The sequence below is a fragment of the Arachis stenosperma genome, chromosome 10 (assembly GCF_014773155.1).
Source record: "Arachis stenosperma cultivar V10309 chromosome 10, arast.V10309.gnm1.PFL2, whole genome shotgun sequence".
NCBI lineage: Eukaryota > Viridiplantae > Streptophyta > Magnoliopsida > Fabales > Fabaceae > Arachis > Arachis stenosperma.
The window spans coordinates 119356959-119374221 of record NC_080386.1 but is presented as its reverse complement, the minus strand read 5'-3'; the positions used below and the strand labels follow the sequence as shown (position 1 = coordinate 119374221).

General features: G+C 29.8%; 2 protein-coding genes across 7 annotated transcripts; one reads left to right on the top strand and one right to left on the bottom strand.

Annotated features, from left to right (window-relative positions):
- Positions 1–270: 270 nt before the first annotated feature.
- On the top strand, positions 271–6787 carry LOC130955457 (uncharacterized). Of its 4 annotated transcripts, none has more exons than XR_009076754.1 (16): positions 271–655; positions 1173–1300; positions 1487–1558; positions 1637–1750; positions 2434–2502; positions 2609–2665; positions 3709–3762; positions 3842–3904; positions 4059–4121; positions 4368–4532; positions 4603–4758; positions 5344–5424; positions 5514–5575; positions 5778–5878; positions 6167–6223; positions 6393–6787. XR_009076754.1 is itself a non-coding variant. In XM_057882306.1 (15 exons), exons 1-14 carry the CDS (start codon positions 466–468, stop codon positions 5866–5868), a joined length of 1365 nt encoding a protein of 454 aa, XP_057738289.1. In that variant the 5' UTR covers positions 271–465; the 3' UTR covers positions 5869–5878; positions 6393–6787. The 4 variants fall into 4 exon arrangements, 2 of the variants coding, with proteins under 2 accessions (XP_057738289.1, XP_057738288.1); XR_009076753.1 differs by having other exon boundaries at positions 5778–5911; XM_057882306.1 differs by lacking the exon at positions 6167–6223.
- Positions 6788–13104: 6317 nt separating this feature from the next.
- On the bottom strand, positions 13105–16347 carry LOC130955950 (protein CUP-SHAPED COTYLEDON 3). 3 transcript variants are annotated; one of them, XM_057882965.1, is made up of 4 exons: positions 16101–16347; positions 15585–15816; positions 14850–15121; positions 13105–13870 (listed from the first exon to the last, which is right to left on the bottom strand). In XM_057882965.1, the coding sequence occupies exons 1-4, from the start codon at positions 16104–16106 to the stop codon at positions 13259–13261; spliced, it is 1122 nt and encodes a 373-aa protein (XP_057738948.1). In that variant the 5' UTR covers positions 16107–16347; the 3' UTR covers positions 13105–13258. The 3 variants fall into 3 exon arrangements, with proteins under 3 accessions (XP_057738948.1, XP_057738949.1, XP_057738947.1); XM_057882966.1 differs by having other exon boundaries at positions 13105–13873; positions 15585–15813; XM_057882964.1 differs by having other exon boundaries at positions 13105–13873; positions 16101–16346.
- Between the last annotated feature and the right edge of the window lie 916 nt (positions 16348–17263).

The window sequence follows — 17263 nt, the reverse complement described above, 5'->3', positions numbered from 1 at the left end:
TGTAAACCCTATTATACACATTATATAGATACTCTATTGGTTCTATATATTTCCTCATATGTAAAAGGGAACTTATTTTAGAGCTTTTTTACAGGTTATATAAATTATTATTATTATTATTATTATTATTATTGATACTTAGTAGTACTGTAAATAGGAGTAGCATTTCAATTTATTAAAAAATAAAAAAGGTAAAAATTAAATTGAGTTTCATTGGGTGCTTCGCCTAGCTTAGAAAGAAAGAAGGATGATTAATAACTGAGCCGCACCGTTACTTAAATATCTATCAATCTTCTTCATCACAAACCAGAGAAACAGAAACACACTTTCAAGTATATTATTCATTGTTCTTCTCTGGTTTCTATTTTTTATTTTGTTTTCTTTTATTTTGTTTTTCAGTTGTGGCGCTGTGAATAATTACGCTTTGTTGTTTTGTTGGCGGCAAAGCAAATCATCGTGTTCTTCATGGCGCCTCTTAAGAACTTCTTCTTTCTCTTCTTCTTCCTCGCTTTCTCTGTAACCCTAATTTCCTCTATCGTTAACGCCGATGCCGCCTCCGCCGACGATGTTTCCGTCGATGGAGGTGCCGCCGCCGCTGCCGCTGCCGCTGCTGCTGCTCAACTGGATCAACTGAACTCTAAGATCCAACACCTAGGTTTGTTCTTCTCTTCTCTTCTCTTCTCTCTATTTACTTACTATTTTTGTTATGATTCTGATTTGATGATTAATTAGTTGATTAATTAATTAAACAATTACTGAAATGGATTAATTAATTAGTTGATTTCCTTCGGTTTCGTTGATTTTAAGCTTGGTATTTGGTAGTTACGCCGTTCGGTTACTCAGAGCTTGTGATCAGTTTTTTATTTTTTTATTTTTTTTATTTCTATATTATTAGGACAGTGATGTGAGTGAGGCGTTGTGTTTGTCGCGTTCTGATTTAGTTTAGTTATCATTTCTTAATAATTTAGTTAGAATTACTGAAAGGAAATGAAATTTTTTGTGTTTTGAGAAGCGATTTATGGATTTTGTTGATGCTTGATGTCCGAGCAAGTTGCTATTTTCCGTAGTTTTTATGAAGAGATAATTTTAAAAGCAGATTTGGTTTTATATATTTATTTTTCTTAATACTTTTTGATGGCCAATACATGTGGTGCCTAATTTTTGTTTTGAAGAATCGAAAATCAGTGAAAAATCCCATGAACTGAAGAAGAAGGATGAGATAATTGCAGAAAAGGAAAAAGTTATCCAAGAAAGACTGAGCACCATTGAGTCCCTGCAGAATGAGGTTGCTTCTCTCCAGGTGAGGTGTTTAGGACTATAGATTTTTGTGGTAATAATTTGCTCATTGTGTTCCTTAGTTTTCATTTTTAATTAATAGGTGAAAAATTGTTAGTTATATTTCATACTTAATAATTTAATATAATTCATGGAGCATTTTGACTTATTTTTATATTAAAAATAACTCCAAATTAATATTTCTTCTCAGAAAAAAGGTTCATTGGACGTTGAGGAGCAGGTTGGGAAGGCTCATGCCCGTGCTGGTGAACTGCAAAATCAGGTTATGCATGAATGAGCTGGAGAATTTGTCACGTATATGATTATAGTTCTTGAGCTTACTCTGAAATTCTCAATTCAGGTGGACAAACTTAAAATTGAATTGGAGACAAAAAACAAGGAGAAGCTGACATGGGAAACCAAGATAGCCGAGGCTGAGAAAACAATTCGTCAGTTGGACTCAAAATTAGCAGATGTAAGTTCTACATTTGGCCAGATGGTATATACTTTGCTTTTACATCCCAACCAAACATTATAATTTACTCTTTTCGAAGTACTTTTCCTCATTCATTACTCTGCATTTCACTACATTGGGTTTGTAGGAAACAAGTTAATCTTTTTAATCGTTCCCCCTTTAATATCCAATGTGTAAGGGTGGCCTAGCATCCAATTCTTCCATCATTGGGATGGGGGCGAGTAGATTTGTGCTCCATGTCATTTACAAATTAATCTTCATCTTCTGCATTGTCAGTTGGCTTTGAATGATTCTACATTCCTAGTATTAAGTTAAATGGAAGACTAAAGGTTATCAATCATCATGCAATGTTAAATTTCCATTATGCAATAGCACTATGGCGACGATATAGTGGATATTTGACAACCTTGAGAGGAGGTCAAGGTATCAATAGTGCACTGCAACTTTTCATGTTTTGCTAAATTTCCGCTACGTAATAATGCTATGTCACTAATATATCGGATATTTGACAACTATTGTAAGAGAAATAATTATTAAAGCTCTTGAATCCAACCACTTGCACATATGTGTCATGATGATTTGCTCTGTATTTCCAGCAGTTGTGTCCTGTACTCATGTCAGTTTAATTTAATAATAATAACAATTTTTTATGATGATATATGGTGACCTGGGTCGTGCCGCAGTTTCAAAAGACAACTGAGGAACAGAAGACCAAAATTCGTAAAACCGAACGCGCTCTTAAAGTTGCTGAGGTATATGAAATTATGACTACATAGTTGGTCTTGTTATGTTGTTCAAGATTGTTGATGATTTTGACTTTGATGAAGTCTTGTTTTTCCCTCGAATATTATTGTTTAGGAAGAGATGATGAAGGCAAAGTTTGAGGCAACTTCAAAAGCAAGAGAACTAACAGAGGTAAAACCTCGGTTGACAACAATCTCTGCCGTCTTTCTTCCTTGTGTTCAAACCATGTTATCTTTCTTACATGTGTATAAACTGTGCCTGTTAGTTAAAACCTCCAAATTAATCCATGCCAAGTTGCCAGTTATCAGTTGTTCTGTTGATCTGATATTGAGGTTGTTTTAATTCATTGTGCAATTTTTGTTAAATTAAATGAAGAAAACCTTGTAGAAGTGGAAGTCTGAATAAGTTCATCTAGTTTAGGTAAAATGTCAGGGCTGTCTTTTGAAATGTCGACGTCAGGAGGACAAATGCTGGAAATAAATATTTACTGATCGAATTCTCTGTTTAGTCTGCTTTTAAGCTTATTTTGTGTGATACAAAATGGCTGTATATATGTAGATGATTGCTTTTACTGGAACCCTGTTTGCCTATTATGGTAATTTCTGGATGTATTTGTGGGAAGCGTAATTCTTTTTGGGTGTGGGGGGGGGGGGGGGGGGGGAACCACTCCTAGGCATATGTATTTACAGGATACCAAAGACTTTATGTGGTATCCACTATCCAAGAGCTGTAAGTGTTCTGATCGTTTTTGAAGTGTTTAAAAGGGAGTATAATAACACCTTGAAATATACTGATTGATTGTAGTATGACCAGATAATGAAAATCATATACTTGGGCCTAGACCAAGAGTTGTTTTGGGAGATTGAGATTTATGACTTGTGAAAAAGGAATAATTGGTAGAGGATTTCTATCCAATTAAGTGGAAATTCTTCTACCACAGTTCTTGTTTCTTTTTTTTTTTCTTTCTTGGCTTTTTTCCCTCTATTTTCATGACACTAGTATAAGGAATTTCCAGGTCCAAATTTTAAAATAGTTAAATAAAAAAACTGGTTTGAAACATTGTACTTAGTTGAATGAGATTTGACATGGTTATGTAAGCATCAACTGCCTACAACTGTAGTGCTATGAGAGTTGATAAAGTATTTCAATATGCTATGAAATTTAGATAATATTGGTGATGTGTTTATTTATGCATACTGATGCTGATGAATCAGGTCCATAGTGCTTGGCTTCCACCTTGGCTTGCTGCACACTATGTCCAAACTAGGGTGAGTTCATATTGTGTCCTTTATGATTTAAATAATACAGCCTTCTTCAGAAGTAATGAGAATTTTGTTTTTCTGTTAGTCATTGGTTCAAACTCATTGGGATAAACATGGGAAACCTACTTGGGAGGTGATTACTCAAAAGGTACTACTTTGTTTTCTAGTTTTATCACACTTTCTTGTCTGGTACCTCTTATGATAATTTAGTTTACCCAACTGGCTTTTTCTTTTTAATTTTTTGGCCACTAGAAACAGAGATCCTACTGGCTTCATTTTGACATCTTCCCTGTTCATTCTAGGCTAAAGAGAAAAAGGAACAAGCCGGGAAATGGGCTGAACCTCATGTGGAAACAATCACAACTGTAAGTAGTCTGCACTGCCTGGAGATACTTGTCATTGTATGGATTAAGTGCAGCAGCACTTTTAAGTGGTGTATAACTTCAACTGCTGTGCCCTATGGCTAAAGATGAATATATTGATCTGTTTGTTTTTGTTCCTCTGGTAGTTTGAGATCCATTTGCCTTTCCTTGTTTTTTGTTGTTACTTTGGTAAATAATCAAGCAAATTTAATTATATTATTTCTCACTTGTCTTGGTTTTCACATGAAGAAATGGATCCCGGCTGTTAAGGAACACTGGTCTGTGGTGAAAACGAATGCCGAACCTCATGTGCAATTATTTACTGCAAAAACTACTGAAATTTATGAGGCATCAAAGAATGCAATTGCTCCTCATGCAAGCAAGGCGAAAGAATTTGTAGATCCTTATTATCAGGTAGGTCTTAATTTTTGGTTTTGTTTGCTTTGTTGAATTGTTTCTGAAAATACTCTTTACTGGTTGACAGGAAGCTAAAAGGCTGAGCAAGCCATACATTGATCAGGTTGCTGTTGCTGCTAAGCCTCATGTTGATAAAGCACAAGAGGTTTTGAAGCCCTATACAAAACATGTTGTTCATGCTTATGGCAGGTTCATGGACTCCGCCACTACATATCATAGCCAGGTTTCATGCCTTTTCGCATCTGATGACATTTGTTTATTTTAACTGTTGAGTATTGCTGTTATAGATGATTCTGTTGTTTTTCACATGTGTAAAGAGCAATACATGTAGTTATAGCTGCTCACTTCTACAATCAGGCTTAGGTCATCCTGTTAAAAAATAATAACAATGAAAGCCAAGTTGCATCATCAGCAGATTTAGGTTATTCATTCTGGTTGTGGTGTGACCATCTATCACAATATGCCTCTTCTTGAATACTACACTATAATAACCTTTTCTGAGTTCGGAGACCATAACATGACATCGTATTAATGTTAGTGTAAGCAGATTTGATGAAAACTGTCTCAAGCTCCTATTTGTTTGTTGCAATGCTATATGTAAAAATTTGGAGTTTAGTTCCCTGAGTCTCTACTGTCCATATTAGTCTTCATGCCTAGAGCAACATTGCTTTGATTGCTACACAATTAATGAGATCTATTCACCTTTTTTGGGCAAATTGCAGAATAATGAAATACTGAAAGTAGTCATTGTATAAGTTTGATAACATGTATATTGCTTTTCTGAGTGTTATTTTCTTCTGCTGTCAAGGTCCAAGCAACTGTCCAGGAGACACTGAAAAAGCACGAGCTTACTAGGCCTCTTGCTACTAAAGAATTGGAATGGTTTGCGGTATGCATCAACTGATTGTGTCCTGACCAATTTCAATGACAGTGACTTATTTGATTTCGTGGTTTGACAAAAACTCTGTTAACTTGCAGGCCTCTGCTCTTTTGGCCTTGCCTGTCATTTTACTGGCTAGAGTTTTATCTGCCACTTTCTGGTCAGTTTTGAATGTCCTGAAGATCATATACTGATTTAATTTTTGTTAATCGCTTGATATGTGTGTTCTCTTGATATTTGGATTTGTATGTCTTTGTTTGAAGCTTATTAATTCTGAGTGGTTGAACATGTAAAGAAGTTTTACACTAAGAAAAATGACAAGAATTGGAAGTTGTGGTTACTAATTCGTTTTTCTGCTTCAGCAAAAAAGCCAAGAAGCCTGCTCGAAGCGGAAACACTCAGAATGCTCGACGTAAAGCTAAACGAGGGCATCCAGATCAGCCCGACAAGTAGATAACACAATGTTCGTTCCTAGTTTTTTTTGGGACAGATTTAGGTATTTTTTTTTCTATTATAGTTTGAAGATTATATTGTGTCTTTGCATGATAAAAAGCAAGCATTGATATTTCATCGATTTCCTAAGTTATTTATTGTGTGTCTCTGGTTCTGGTATGATTTGCTTTGCATCTCTGAAATAGAATTAATTAATTCCATGGTCATCCTAGATCGTCTCTAGTTTGTAGTTGGTGTTGTGCTATATTTGATAGACTAGGTGAATAAGTTTGATTTATCATCATCTTATGCTATTCAGGGAAATGGAGTCATGTGGATGTTAATTGAAACATGTTTCTTACAGACTGTCATAATTGTAAGTAGGAAACCATGACTTTGCTACTGCAAAGCACTATCTTAATTGGCTAACAGAAGGGTAACAGATTTACTGTATATTATGGAGTTGCACTTCTCTGTGTTTTTAATTTCTTGTTTTGCTAGCCATAGCTAAATATAATGCGTAAAAAGAGTTTCTTTTCTTGCAGATTGTTTTTACCTGTTCACATGGACTTATCTTGGGGGCCAGATATTTTACCTGTTCCATTTTATGTGGGCTTTGAATATTTTAGCTTTTTGTTTCTCATTGAGGGATCTTCAGAAAGGTTAGAGTTGGGCATACGATGTGCTTAGGCATTCATGTATTATGGCTGTGTTATATTTGTTATTTCACCCCTTCCCCCTTTTTGTTCGGAGAAAAATCTTCATATATTTCACAATCATGTATGTTTATTGAGGTTGCTTTTAGAACTAGAAGTTGAAAGAAACTAATTCATGGGTTATTCTTCACTATCACTTCATGTTTTCCTTTTCACAAATTATTCTGTAATGGAAAAGAAAACCTTTCATGTATGCACTTGAATATCTGCTTATATTTGATTAATGATATGCTTAGAAACTACTAAGTTTTAAGCTCTAGCCTCTAAACCCCCCATTAAGGTTTCTTATTGGGTCACACGCTATGAAACACTAGTTTGTATATTCGTTAATTAGAAGGTAAAATCATGTTTTAGTAGTCATCAAATAATTTAATCTGGTTCGGAATAGCTTGCGGTACATAGGAGTTGAGTGATCGAGATTGCTTTAGATAATGAATGCTTATTGGAATATTGGCTGCTATCATTTGTTTGTGTTTACAAAACACACTGTTGGCCATGATTACAATTTTCTTGGACAATGTTTTAAGCCTTTTCTCTCTTGGGGCAGGAACCATTTACCACTATAGGAAAAATCCATAAGCTAAATTATCTAATGTGCTGTCCTTTCTCATTTGTCACGATTAGAATAAATTTCTTGATCCAATTATCTAGTGAAATTATGCGTGACGATTTGGAATTTTGTTAGAAATCTTCTTGCTAGTTGTCTGTTTTCTTTGGGAAAATGGAAGATTTTTTCGGTTTTGGCTTTCTGAAAATATACATTCATGAGTATGTACATAAGAATACAAGATATTATTGCTATACTTCGCAGCTCACGAGTTTATAATAATTTTAAAATGGAAAAGGTAAAATACGAATTTCAAAATATATTCAAAGAAAAGAGGTATGTGCCAATTTAAAAACCAGCAGTAAACGTCATATGTAAAAAATATCCTCGAACAGGGTAAACATAATTTTCTTATCAAGTACTAAATGTATTTAGAATTACGTAATTATTTATTATATTTTATACTTTACAAATGATGCTATTTAAATAAAATATGAATGAAATTTATTTCTTTCGTTAACTTAAACTAGTGTACAGTTAGATTTATCATGTAAAACTAATAATACAGGAGTGAACAATTATCATTAAAATATTATATATAAAAAAGTTTGGGAAATAACAAAAAATAGCTTAGAACAATCTAAAGTTAGCTTATTTTTGCATTCATTATTACTTATCTTATTTTGTATTTTCTAATTGTGTTAAAATAATTAAATAATATTAAATATATAATTATAAAAGTTATATACATAAAATTATAATGTTAAATTAAATAAAATAATTTTAGATTATGATCTCCTGATATCGTATAATGGTGGTTATACATTTTTTCTATGCTTTTGGAGATTTCAATTTCTTTTCCTATATAGATTAGGCCGTTAGGGAAAATTTTGTATGTTTTTGACACACAATTAGTCAATTGGTGTATATTCTAAAATGTAAAATCAATCAGAGACATTTTTTTTTGTGCAGGTGAATGGGCCGGGTAACAACCCCACCCACAACAACAACAACAACATATGCTACAATATATGCAACTACATCAGGTACAATCAAGAGGTAGATTCTATATATGTTTTTGTTCTTATTCAGTTTTCACAGACATTAAATGAGTTCACTGTGGAAGATGTGCTCATTAAGAAGGACCCAAAAGGATAAGGGCGTAGACAAAATGGGCCATATGCGAAACTTTGTTGGGCTGAACCATTAAGAGAGCCTATATAAAACTTAGAAAGTGTGGTGAAAGAACTCTTTCACGGTTTGTTTACTGTTTGGTATCGAGTTAAAATTTAGAGAAATGACAGGAGTAATATATCGTTATATTTTCCTTTACTAATATAATTTTTTTAATGAACTTTGGTTAGTCAAATGAGTAGTTCATTTGTCTTGAACAAATTTTTAAAATTTGAATCTCACTTTGTGGATTCAAAAATCTATTCGTCAGTAATAAATTCTTAAATATAATTCTGATTGATATTTTAAAGTAGAGATATTTCAAAAAAAAAAAAAAGGCTTTTTTAAGTATTAATAAAGGCTAATTCTATGGTGTCTTTTGTTTGGTGTTTAACTTTTGTCTAAATTATTTTTTATAGTAACTTTAAAATATTTAAAAGTTTTTAATTTTTATACTTTTAAATTTAAAATTAATTATTTTATCTATTTTAGTAGTTAGGCAATACTTTTTAGACACCATAGCAAACACCGTTAATAAAATTTTTAACCTTTTAATACCAAAAGAGGATCGCTTAACACTCTTGATAATACTTCTCTAAAGTTTAAAGGATGATGCAACTAAAATAATAAATCATAGTAGGTAATGGTATTGAAAGTGAGTTAAGTTAGTTCATGAACCCGTTTGAGTTCGACTTGTTAATAGCTCAATAAGTTGAACTCGTGAACTGGTGAGCGGAGCTTGAGCTAAGAATTGAGTTCATAAATTAAATAAGACGAGTTTAAATATGGATAAGTAGTTCAACTCATTAGTTTATGAGCTGGTTTGATTATCTATATATATATATATATATATATATATATAAATGATCTTAATTATTTAAAATTTTATGTTTATTTTTTATATATAATTTTGATGTAAGACATAAATAAAAAAAATTATAATTATTAATATAGAATTATAAATTATGTTCTTATTATTTAAGCCAACTCGTGAGTTTTTGGTGAGTCGAACTTCAGTTTAAAAAATAGACTCGATTATTAATAAGACGAACCGTGAGCCAAACTCAATTTTTTTTAGTCGAATTCGAGTTTGATCTATTTCAACTTACTTTCAGTCCTAATAAATAGTTATCATCTACAGTGTACTTAGATATTTTACACAATTTGATAGTATAAAGGTATTTTCTAATATTAGTTTTATAAATTATAAAATTAAAGAATTACTAGTGGGGGTATCTTCATATCTTGTTAAATTAAAGAGTTAGTTAACATTAGGATAGACATCTATTCCTACTGAGCGCATATATATGTTGTTTCATTTGGCATTCTTATTGGACTTTTAAAGTATTAGTATTAAGTTGCGGTGAACGGTGAACACGAGTCAGTTTGGTTCAGATTCAAAAGTAAAATTAGAATCGAATCGATCAAAATATAATTGATTTGATTTATGTTTTTTTGTATATGTACTTGAACTAAATCAAATCAATTAAAAATAGATTGGTTCGATTCGGGTAATTGAGTACCCAATAACTTTAAAATTCATAAAAAAATTAAATTTTTTATCTTAAAAATTCAACAAGTACAATAAATGTGTAACATCAATAGAAATAATCTAAACATATTAAACACTAAATACATTAAAAACTAAACTCATTAAAATCCAAACATATTAATAGTGAATAATTTTTGTCTAATAAAAATACGAAAGTGTAATAAAAATATTAGAAACCAAATACAAAAGTCTAGTGAATAATCTTTTAAAAAAGCTAAAATAAAAACACATTAAAATCCAAACATTAGAAGCTAAATACAAAAGGACAATAAAAATATTTGTCTAGTTTTCAAAGTATTAGGGTTGAATTACAAAACTCACTAAAAGTCATTTTTTATTTAATTAATATATGATCGGGTTTACGGGTTGGTTCAGGTTTCGCATTCTAAAAACTGATATCCGAACCGATCAGTAACAAAGATCATCGGTTTGATTTGGGTTAGATCCGATTACGTATTAATTCTAAAACTAATTTAATTGGTTTGGTTCGGATTTAGATGGGTAATCGGGTATTCGCTCTCCGTGCTCATTTCTAGGTGAACATTACAGTTTAATGTGTACATAAATATTATTTAAAAAATTAACTTATTTATTCGTTTAAATAAGTGTTACTCTTCGAATTTTATTTTGTATATGTAATAATTTATTGACAAATAATAAATTTTTAAATAGAACTCAAATTCGCAAAAAATCAATCCTTAAAAGAGACCGCAGACAACCAAAAAATAAAAGCATTATTAAACTGATTTTACATGGCATATGAAGAGATGGTTAAGGTAGATGTGACTAATGTGGCTCTATGAAACCAGACAATACATTACAATGTTATTTACGTTATACGGTCAAGCAAACTAAGACTCTGATTCTTTTGAAATAAGTTCAATTGATGATACATTGATACATATTTATATATAAAAATGTTATTTGCATATTAAAATTATCTATCATATATTTATATATAAATATAAATAATTTAATTTATTTTTAATATATATTTTATATTTTAATATATATTTTATATTATAGATTAATTTTGGTGTAATCTAACATAATTGATATTTATATGATTTAATTATTTTGTTAGTTTTTATTATTTTATCAAATTTTTTTATTAGATCTTTACAATTTAAAATTTTGTAATTAAATTTTTATATTAATTAGATAAAATTTTATAATTAAAAACCCATTTAGTTGTTATTTTTCAGAAAAAAATACAATGCTTTTATATTTTTTGCTTTTAAATAGTTTATAATTTATCCTACATCAAATACAAAAATAAATATTTTGAAAAAAATATTTCTTAACAAAAAATAATTACAATAGATCAAATTAAAACTTTTTTTTATCTAATACAGGAACTAAATTATAGATTTTTTAAATTATATTTAAAGACATAACTAAAAAATTAGTAAAATTATATATAAAGACTTACAATATAATTAAACCCGGCTTATTTGTCAGACAAATTACTTAACCCCAAATTAAATTCTAAAAGCATATGTTTAATTATCAAGATCATAATTATTGGTAAGAGTATATATGTTGGCACATCAGTTGAGACATTTTTAAAATAGATTATTTCTCCCTAATTAATTAGTGGTAGTTGAAATTTGAAGACCCCCAAAACAAAAATTGTTGTGAATATCATACGCATGTTTTTACATGCATAACAGTAATATTATTTAGAGTTGATAAGTTTTTATTTAATCAATTAATTAAGTTCATCTATATATATATATATATTGTATTATAACTTATAGGCCCTGCTCTAAATAGTAGTTAGGCTAAACTTTAAAATGCAATTACAAAAGCTATCTATATATACACATTTATAACTCACTTGAGAATTGTATTTAATGTAATATGTAGACACCAGCAAATAAATAATCAAAATTATTACACACTTATTTCTATTTCATCTGTTTATCAAATTATGAGTACAACTCTTTTCATTCCCCTCCTTTTATTACCAATCATCATAATAATAATACTATTATGTAGACACAAATGCAATTTTTTCATTTCTATATATAACTGATATGTTATAATCACTATTATTATTATTATTATTATTATTATTATTATTATTAAGACAATATAATTTAATTTATATATTCAAATTTATTAAGTTATAGTAAACTTTAAATCATAAATAAAAATAAAAATAAAAATAAATATTCTAATAAAAATATTAATAAACCCGTGAAACACGGCGTAAACTCTAGCGTAATACCAATCGATAGTGATGATTTTTATTTACGATTAAAAATATTTCTGATTTTATTAATCAAATTTGAGATGTTTAGTCTTTTTATAAAATGTACTGGTAATTTAAAAATATTAAGAATTAATAACATATATAAGGATTTGAGATTTTTATTTAAAAAAAGTGTATAATTATTAGATGTAATAATGTGAAAGAAATTTTGAGAATTTGATTCGTATAAAATTTGGATTGATTTTTGATGTAATTAAATAAAAAATAATTATAAAAAAATTAATTGTGTTAATTAAGTTAAAAAATATAATTTACATTTTTTTATAAGTGAGAGTATTATTGAATATATATTTTTAGAAAAAGTATAGATAATTAATTAAGGTGGCAATTAACTTGAGCCAACTTTTTTAAGTTCAAAAAATGCACTCCAATATTTATTACGTAGTCGTCTTTTTTTTTTCTGTAGGTTTTAGATGATTCTTTTAATTAGTTTTTGGAAGTTTTTTTTTTAGATTTTAGATATATTTTTTTATATATTTTAGATGTTACTTTTTTTTATGGTTTGGATGTTTTTTTTAAATTTTGAATTATTTTTTTAATAGTTTTGGACGTTTCTCTTTTTAGTTTTGAATATTTTTTGAATATTTTGAATATTTCTTTTTATGACGTTTCAAATCTTTTTTTATTAAGTTTTTTATATTTATTTTATAATAATTTTAAATGTTTTTTTTCATTCAGTTTTAGATTTTTTTTAAGATTTTAGATATTTTTTGCAGTTAATTTTAAATGTTTTTTATGATAATTTGAATTTATGTTCTATACAAAAAAAAAATTTAAAAAGGTCCAATTCTATTTTTTTATTTTTTTAATGCTTTTTTTTTACTAATTGCCACCTTTAATTGGTTACTTAACAAAGTTATTTTTATTTATTGTTGTTGAATTTTTTGCTACGTAGCATTATTGACTAGCTAGATAAAAGCAATAACATTAAAGAAGTTTCTTAACTGCAAATAAGAACAAGATTCACTTTGATACTGCAAGGTCTCTTTACCTGCATTAAACTTAGAAACACGATAATTAAAAAAAAAAGAAGAAATAAAAAAGGAAAAAAGTTTTACGTAGCTTAATTATCCAACTTAGCTTATAACACTAAATTATGTATAATAATTAATTAAACAAAATGAAGTAGGGTCTCTCTCCTTTATTTAGTAGGAAGGCCAGTAATTATCAAGATCCATGCAATGATCCATGCCCATAAACCTATTTCCATGACCACCATTTGTGTTGCTTATTTCATTGACGTAACCCACATTCTCAGCACCAAGGGAATTTGTTGAAATCATGTTGGAACTCACATCATGATGAACTTGATGATGAGGAACCATACCCATTGTTTGGGACGGAGGAGTCGGCTGCATGGCCCGCAAAACTGGTTGTGTTGTGGCTACTACTGTTCCGCCTCCTCCGCCTCCTAAATTTAAATTGAGCCCTGAAATTGTGAATCCAACTCCTGGGGAGGCAGCCACTGGATAATTTATCTGAGGCTGCATCCCGGACAGGTTGGTACTGGTTGATCCAGTACCAACACGCAAAACCCTAGCTACTTCTGCTAACTCTGCAGTATTCATGTAGTTCCTTCCATAGAGGAAATGAGCGGCGGCGGGGTCTCCGAGTTGCATCATTGGCGGCGGCGGCACAATATTGTGGTGACCTATTTCAAGGTTGAAAGGGTTCATTGCCCTACTTGCATGGTTGGAAGAAGGGTACTTCTTTGCACCGGCACTCTTCTGGAACACACGGCAAACCACCCATTCATCCTGCTGAATATATCACAAAAGGGTGTAGGGTTACATGTTAGGGTTTGTTATGTTGAATATTATTGACAGTTAATCTATATCTCCATCAAAATGGTCACCTATAATAATCTAAGGTTGTTAATGTTCATCCAGAATTGTTAATATTGACTATTAAAGACGCTTATGATGATTGTTAGAAAACATTTTTCTTCCTTCAATAAATAGTCTAAATAAAGTCTTTGGGGAAATTGATCCATTAACATGGCATAAAGGTGATTAAAATTTAAATATTTAAAAGATAATAAAAAATCATTTTAAATCAGTCAAAAGTAAATCCTTTTTTGCATTTATTAATTATTATCACTAGAATAATTAAAAAATATGTTTGAGAAAAATTAGTAGGTATTCTAGGTGTAAATTATAACTCGTGCATTGATGTATCAATTGAATGATAAGCCATTAATGAATGTTTATAATAAAATTATTTGTTTATGTGATATAAATTGCTGAAGAGAATAAAACATTTTATTTTAGCACCTAATAATGATTCTATGTTCGATTGGGGTTAAAGAAAAATGAAACTGACATGGACAAATTTTAAAAGAAATAAAAGGTAGCCAAATAGTGCTACATATTTGAAAGAGACAAAGAATAAAAAAAAAAAAGAAAAAGAGAAATAAACCAAGGTAGCTTCCCCTTTGATTCTTCCAAATTTTAAGCCCGAAAAAACTTTAACATAAATAGCATGTTTAAGTAAATATAAAACCACTCGCCATCTTTTCTTAAGGATTAATTAACCCTTAAGTTATGGTTCTTGACTAATAATTGTTTGCTTTTTTGAATTTGCAATATATGATATGATATGCGGACACTTCTTGGAGTTTAGTGGAAGAAGAAGATGGGTAGGGTTTTGTCATAAAAGATACGTTATTTTTATTTGCATTTTACTCATTTACAGAAATATTAAGTAACTAATATTTTTTCATTATATTTAATATACCTTGGTTGTTCGAAAGGTGGATTTAGAATGAATGCGATATTCATGCATGACCCAATTACTCTTCTCTCCCCTTGGAGCTCTTCCTTTGTAGAAAACCAAAGTTTTCTTCATCCCAATTAGCTCCGATGTAACACTGTTAAGGATCTCTTTGTCTTTTCCGGTGGTCTTCCAATACCCGGTGTTCGTGGCTCGGTTCGTTCGCACCCCAGTTGGGTACTTCCGGTCCCTCAGGCTGAAGAAGTACCATTCTTTTTCTCCCATCTTCGCCTTCCCTAATTCATGGAAATTTTTGTTAAATAACTATGAAAAAAAAAATAAACATCCAAGGAACATAATATATTAGATTCAATGAGAAGATGTTGTGGTCTTTTTGTTTAATTAGAAAAGTAATAGAAGGTATTTAACAAATGTATATCATTCACTTAAATTAAATCTTATCCAAATCTCTTCTTAATGGACTAAAATATACGTTAGTTAGTAGAATGGGATTAAAATTTGGTGCATCAATTAATTAATTTCTCATAAAAACCTTAGATAGTGTTGAGTACTCTAAAAATAATGATTACATGGATATAAAAATAAGCACTATCTATTTAAGAGAATAATTGAAGGAATAAATTAAGAAAATTAAATATCTTGAATTTGATGGATATTTATTTCTCAAATATAAATGAATATGCATAAAAAAAAATCAAAGAAATTGAACTAATAACAATGGTTGTAAACTATATGCACCTGGAAGCTCCCATGGCTCACATTTATTGAGATCAACATCAGTTATTGCCCTGCCTGAAAAGTTTGAATCCGAGATCTTGTTTATGAGATAGCAAGTAATGAGTTCTTCGTCGGTTGGATGAAATCGAAACCCAGGTGGTAGGGTTTCCTCCTTTCCATTGCAACCTTCCATTATTTCTATGTCCTTCTTATTACTCCCCTCCTTATTGGTGGTGATTGCTTCCTTTTCCTTCTATAGCATACAAATTTGCACATCATAATGAACTTTCTTAGAGAAAAATTATAGCTAAGCAAAACATAGATTTATCATTGAAGCAAAAATTAGACAAAGTTCAATTACACATCTAGCTCTCCAATTTTCTAATTAAATATATCCACCTCCAAAGAAGAGTCATCAATACCCTTGGGAAAAAAATTAAATTAAAGAAATTAAACATAATAACTTTGATTTCTTCTTTAAAGAAAAAGCTTAGACGAAAACCCTAAGAAGTAAATAATTAAAGAGATAGAGCTTACTTGCATGGAGAGACAAAACTCTTTGTTCAATTTTGGGTTGAATTTGTGTGATTCACTTTGAGAAGAAAAAACTTGACTTGAGGGTTACCACAAAATAATAAGATCAAATTAAAAGAGAAGGAAGTGCCACTACTAATCAATCATGCATGAAAGAAACTAAAGTTAATTAGGGTTTAAGTATACAAAGGCAAATGAAGAAAGAAAAACCATGGATAATTGTGTTTCTCAAGGTTCCACCAAATGTGGGTCTTCATCATCAAGTTGCCACAGGTTTATAGCAAGTTGTAAATTCTAAGGAGACACCTAGCAATGTTGAACTAACTGCAATGACGATTTTAACCCTCTTGAGCTGCATGCATCACCATATAGTGTTACCACATCTTGGTTTAAGAAATTATTTACCAAAAATATTAAACATAGATGGTAGCTAAAATAATATAGAAATTATATTTACCAATTGAAAAAGTATAGGTAGACAATGAAAATACTAAATAATATAAATAATAGATATATCGGATGTTCATTTCACTGGGTGTATGATGGTTATTTTAATATTAAAATTTAGGTGAGTAATTTAGAAGTGTAGTATGTTTTTATTTGATTAATAGTTGTTCATGTTATTCAAAAAAGACATTGTTTATCTAGCACTCCCCTTACCAATTAAATTTGTTCCTTCATAAATCAATATAATATATAATTACATTATTACTTTTTATAATAACTAAGTAAATTATGTAAATTTTTTTATTAAAAAAAATTATTCATTGTCAAAAGTTATAGCTAAATATGTATTCATCAATATACGTGTACTCAGTATTTATTTATATATATTGAGTATATACATATGTTTGCTTTACACAATAAAATAAGAATTTTGTTAATCTATGTTTTTACAACTTGTACTATTAAGATTTAGTTACAAATTTAAAATTAATCTAAAATTTCAATTAAAAATTTTTACAAATATAAAATCTTAATTATTATAATTAAAAAAATTATAAATACTAAGAAAATCTTAATTATTTTACTATTAAGCACAAATATACAATATATAATATCCACATTTATTTCAGCGCCGAGAAACAAAAGGCGTCATGCATGTGAATCATTCATGCACACGTGATGCAGTGGGCTCCACTATATACCTAATATTGTTTATAAGC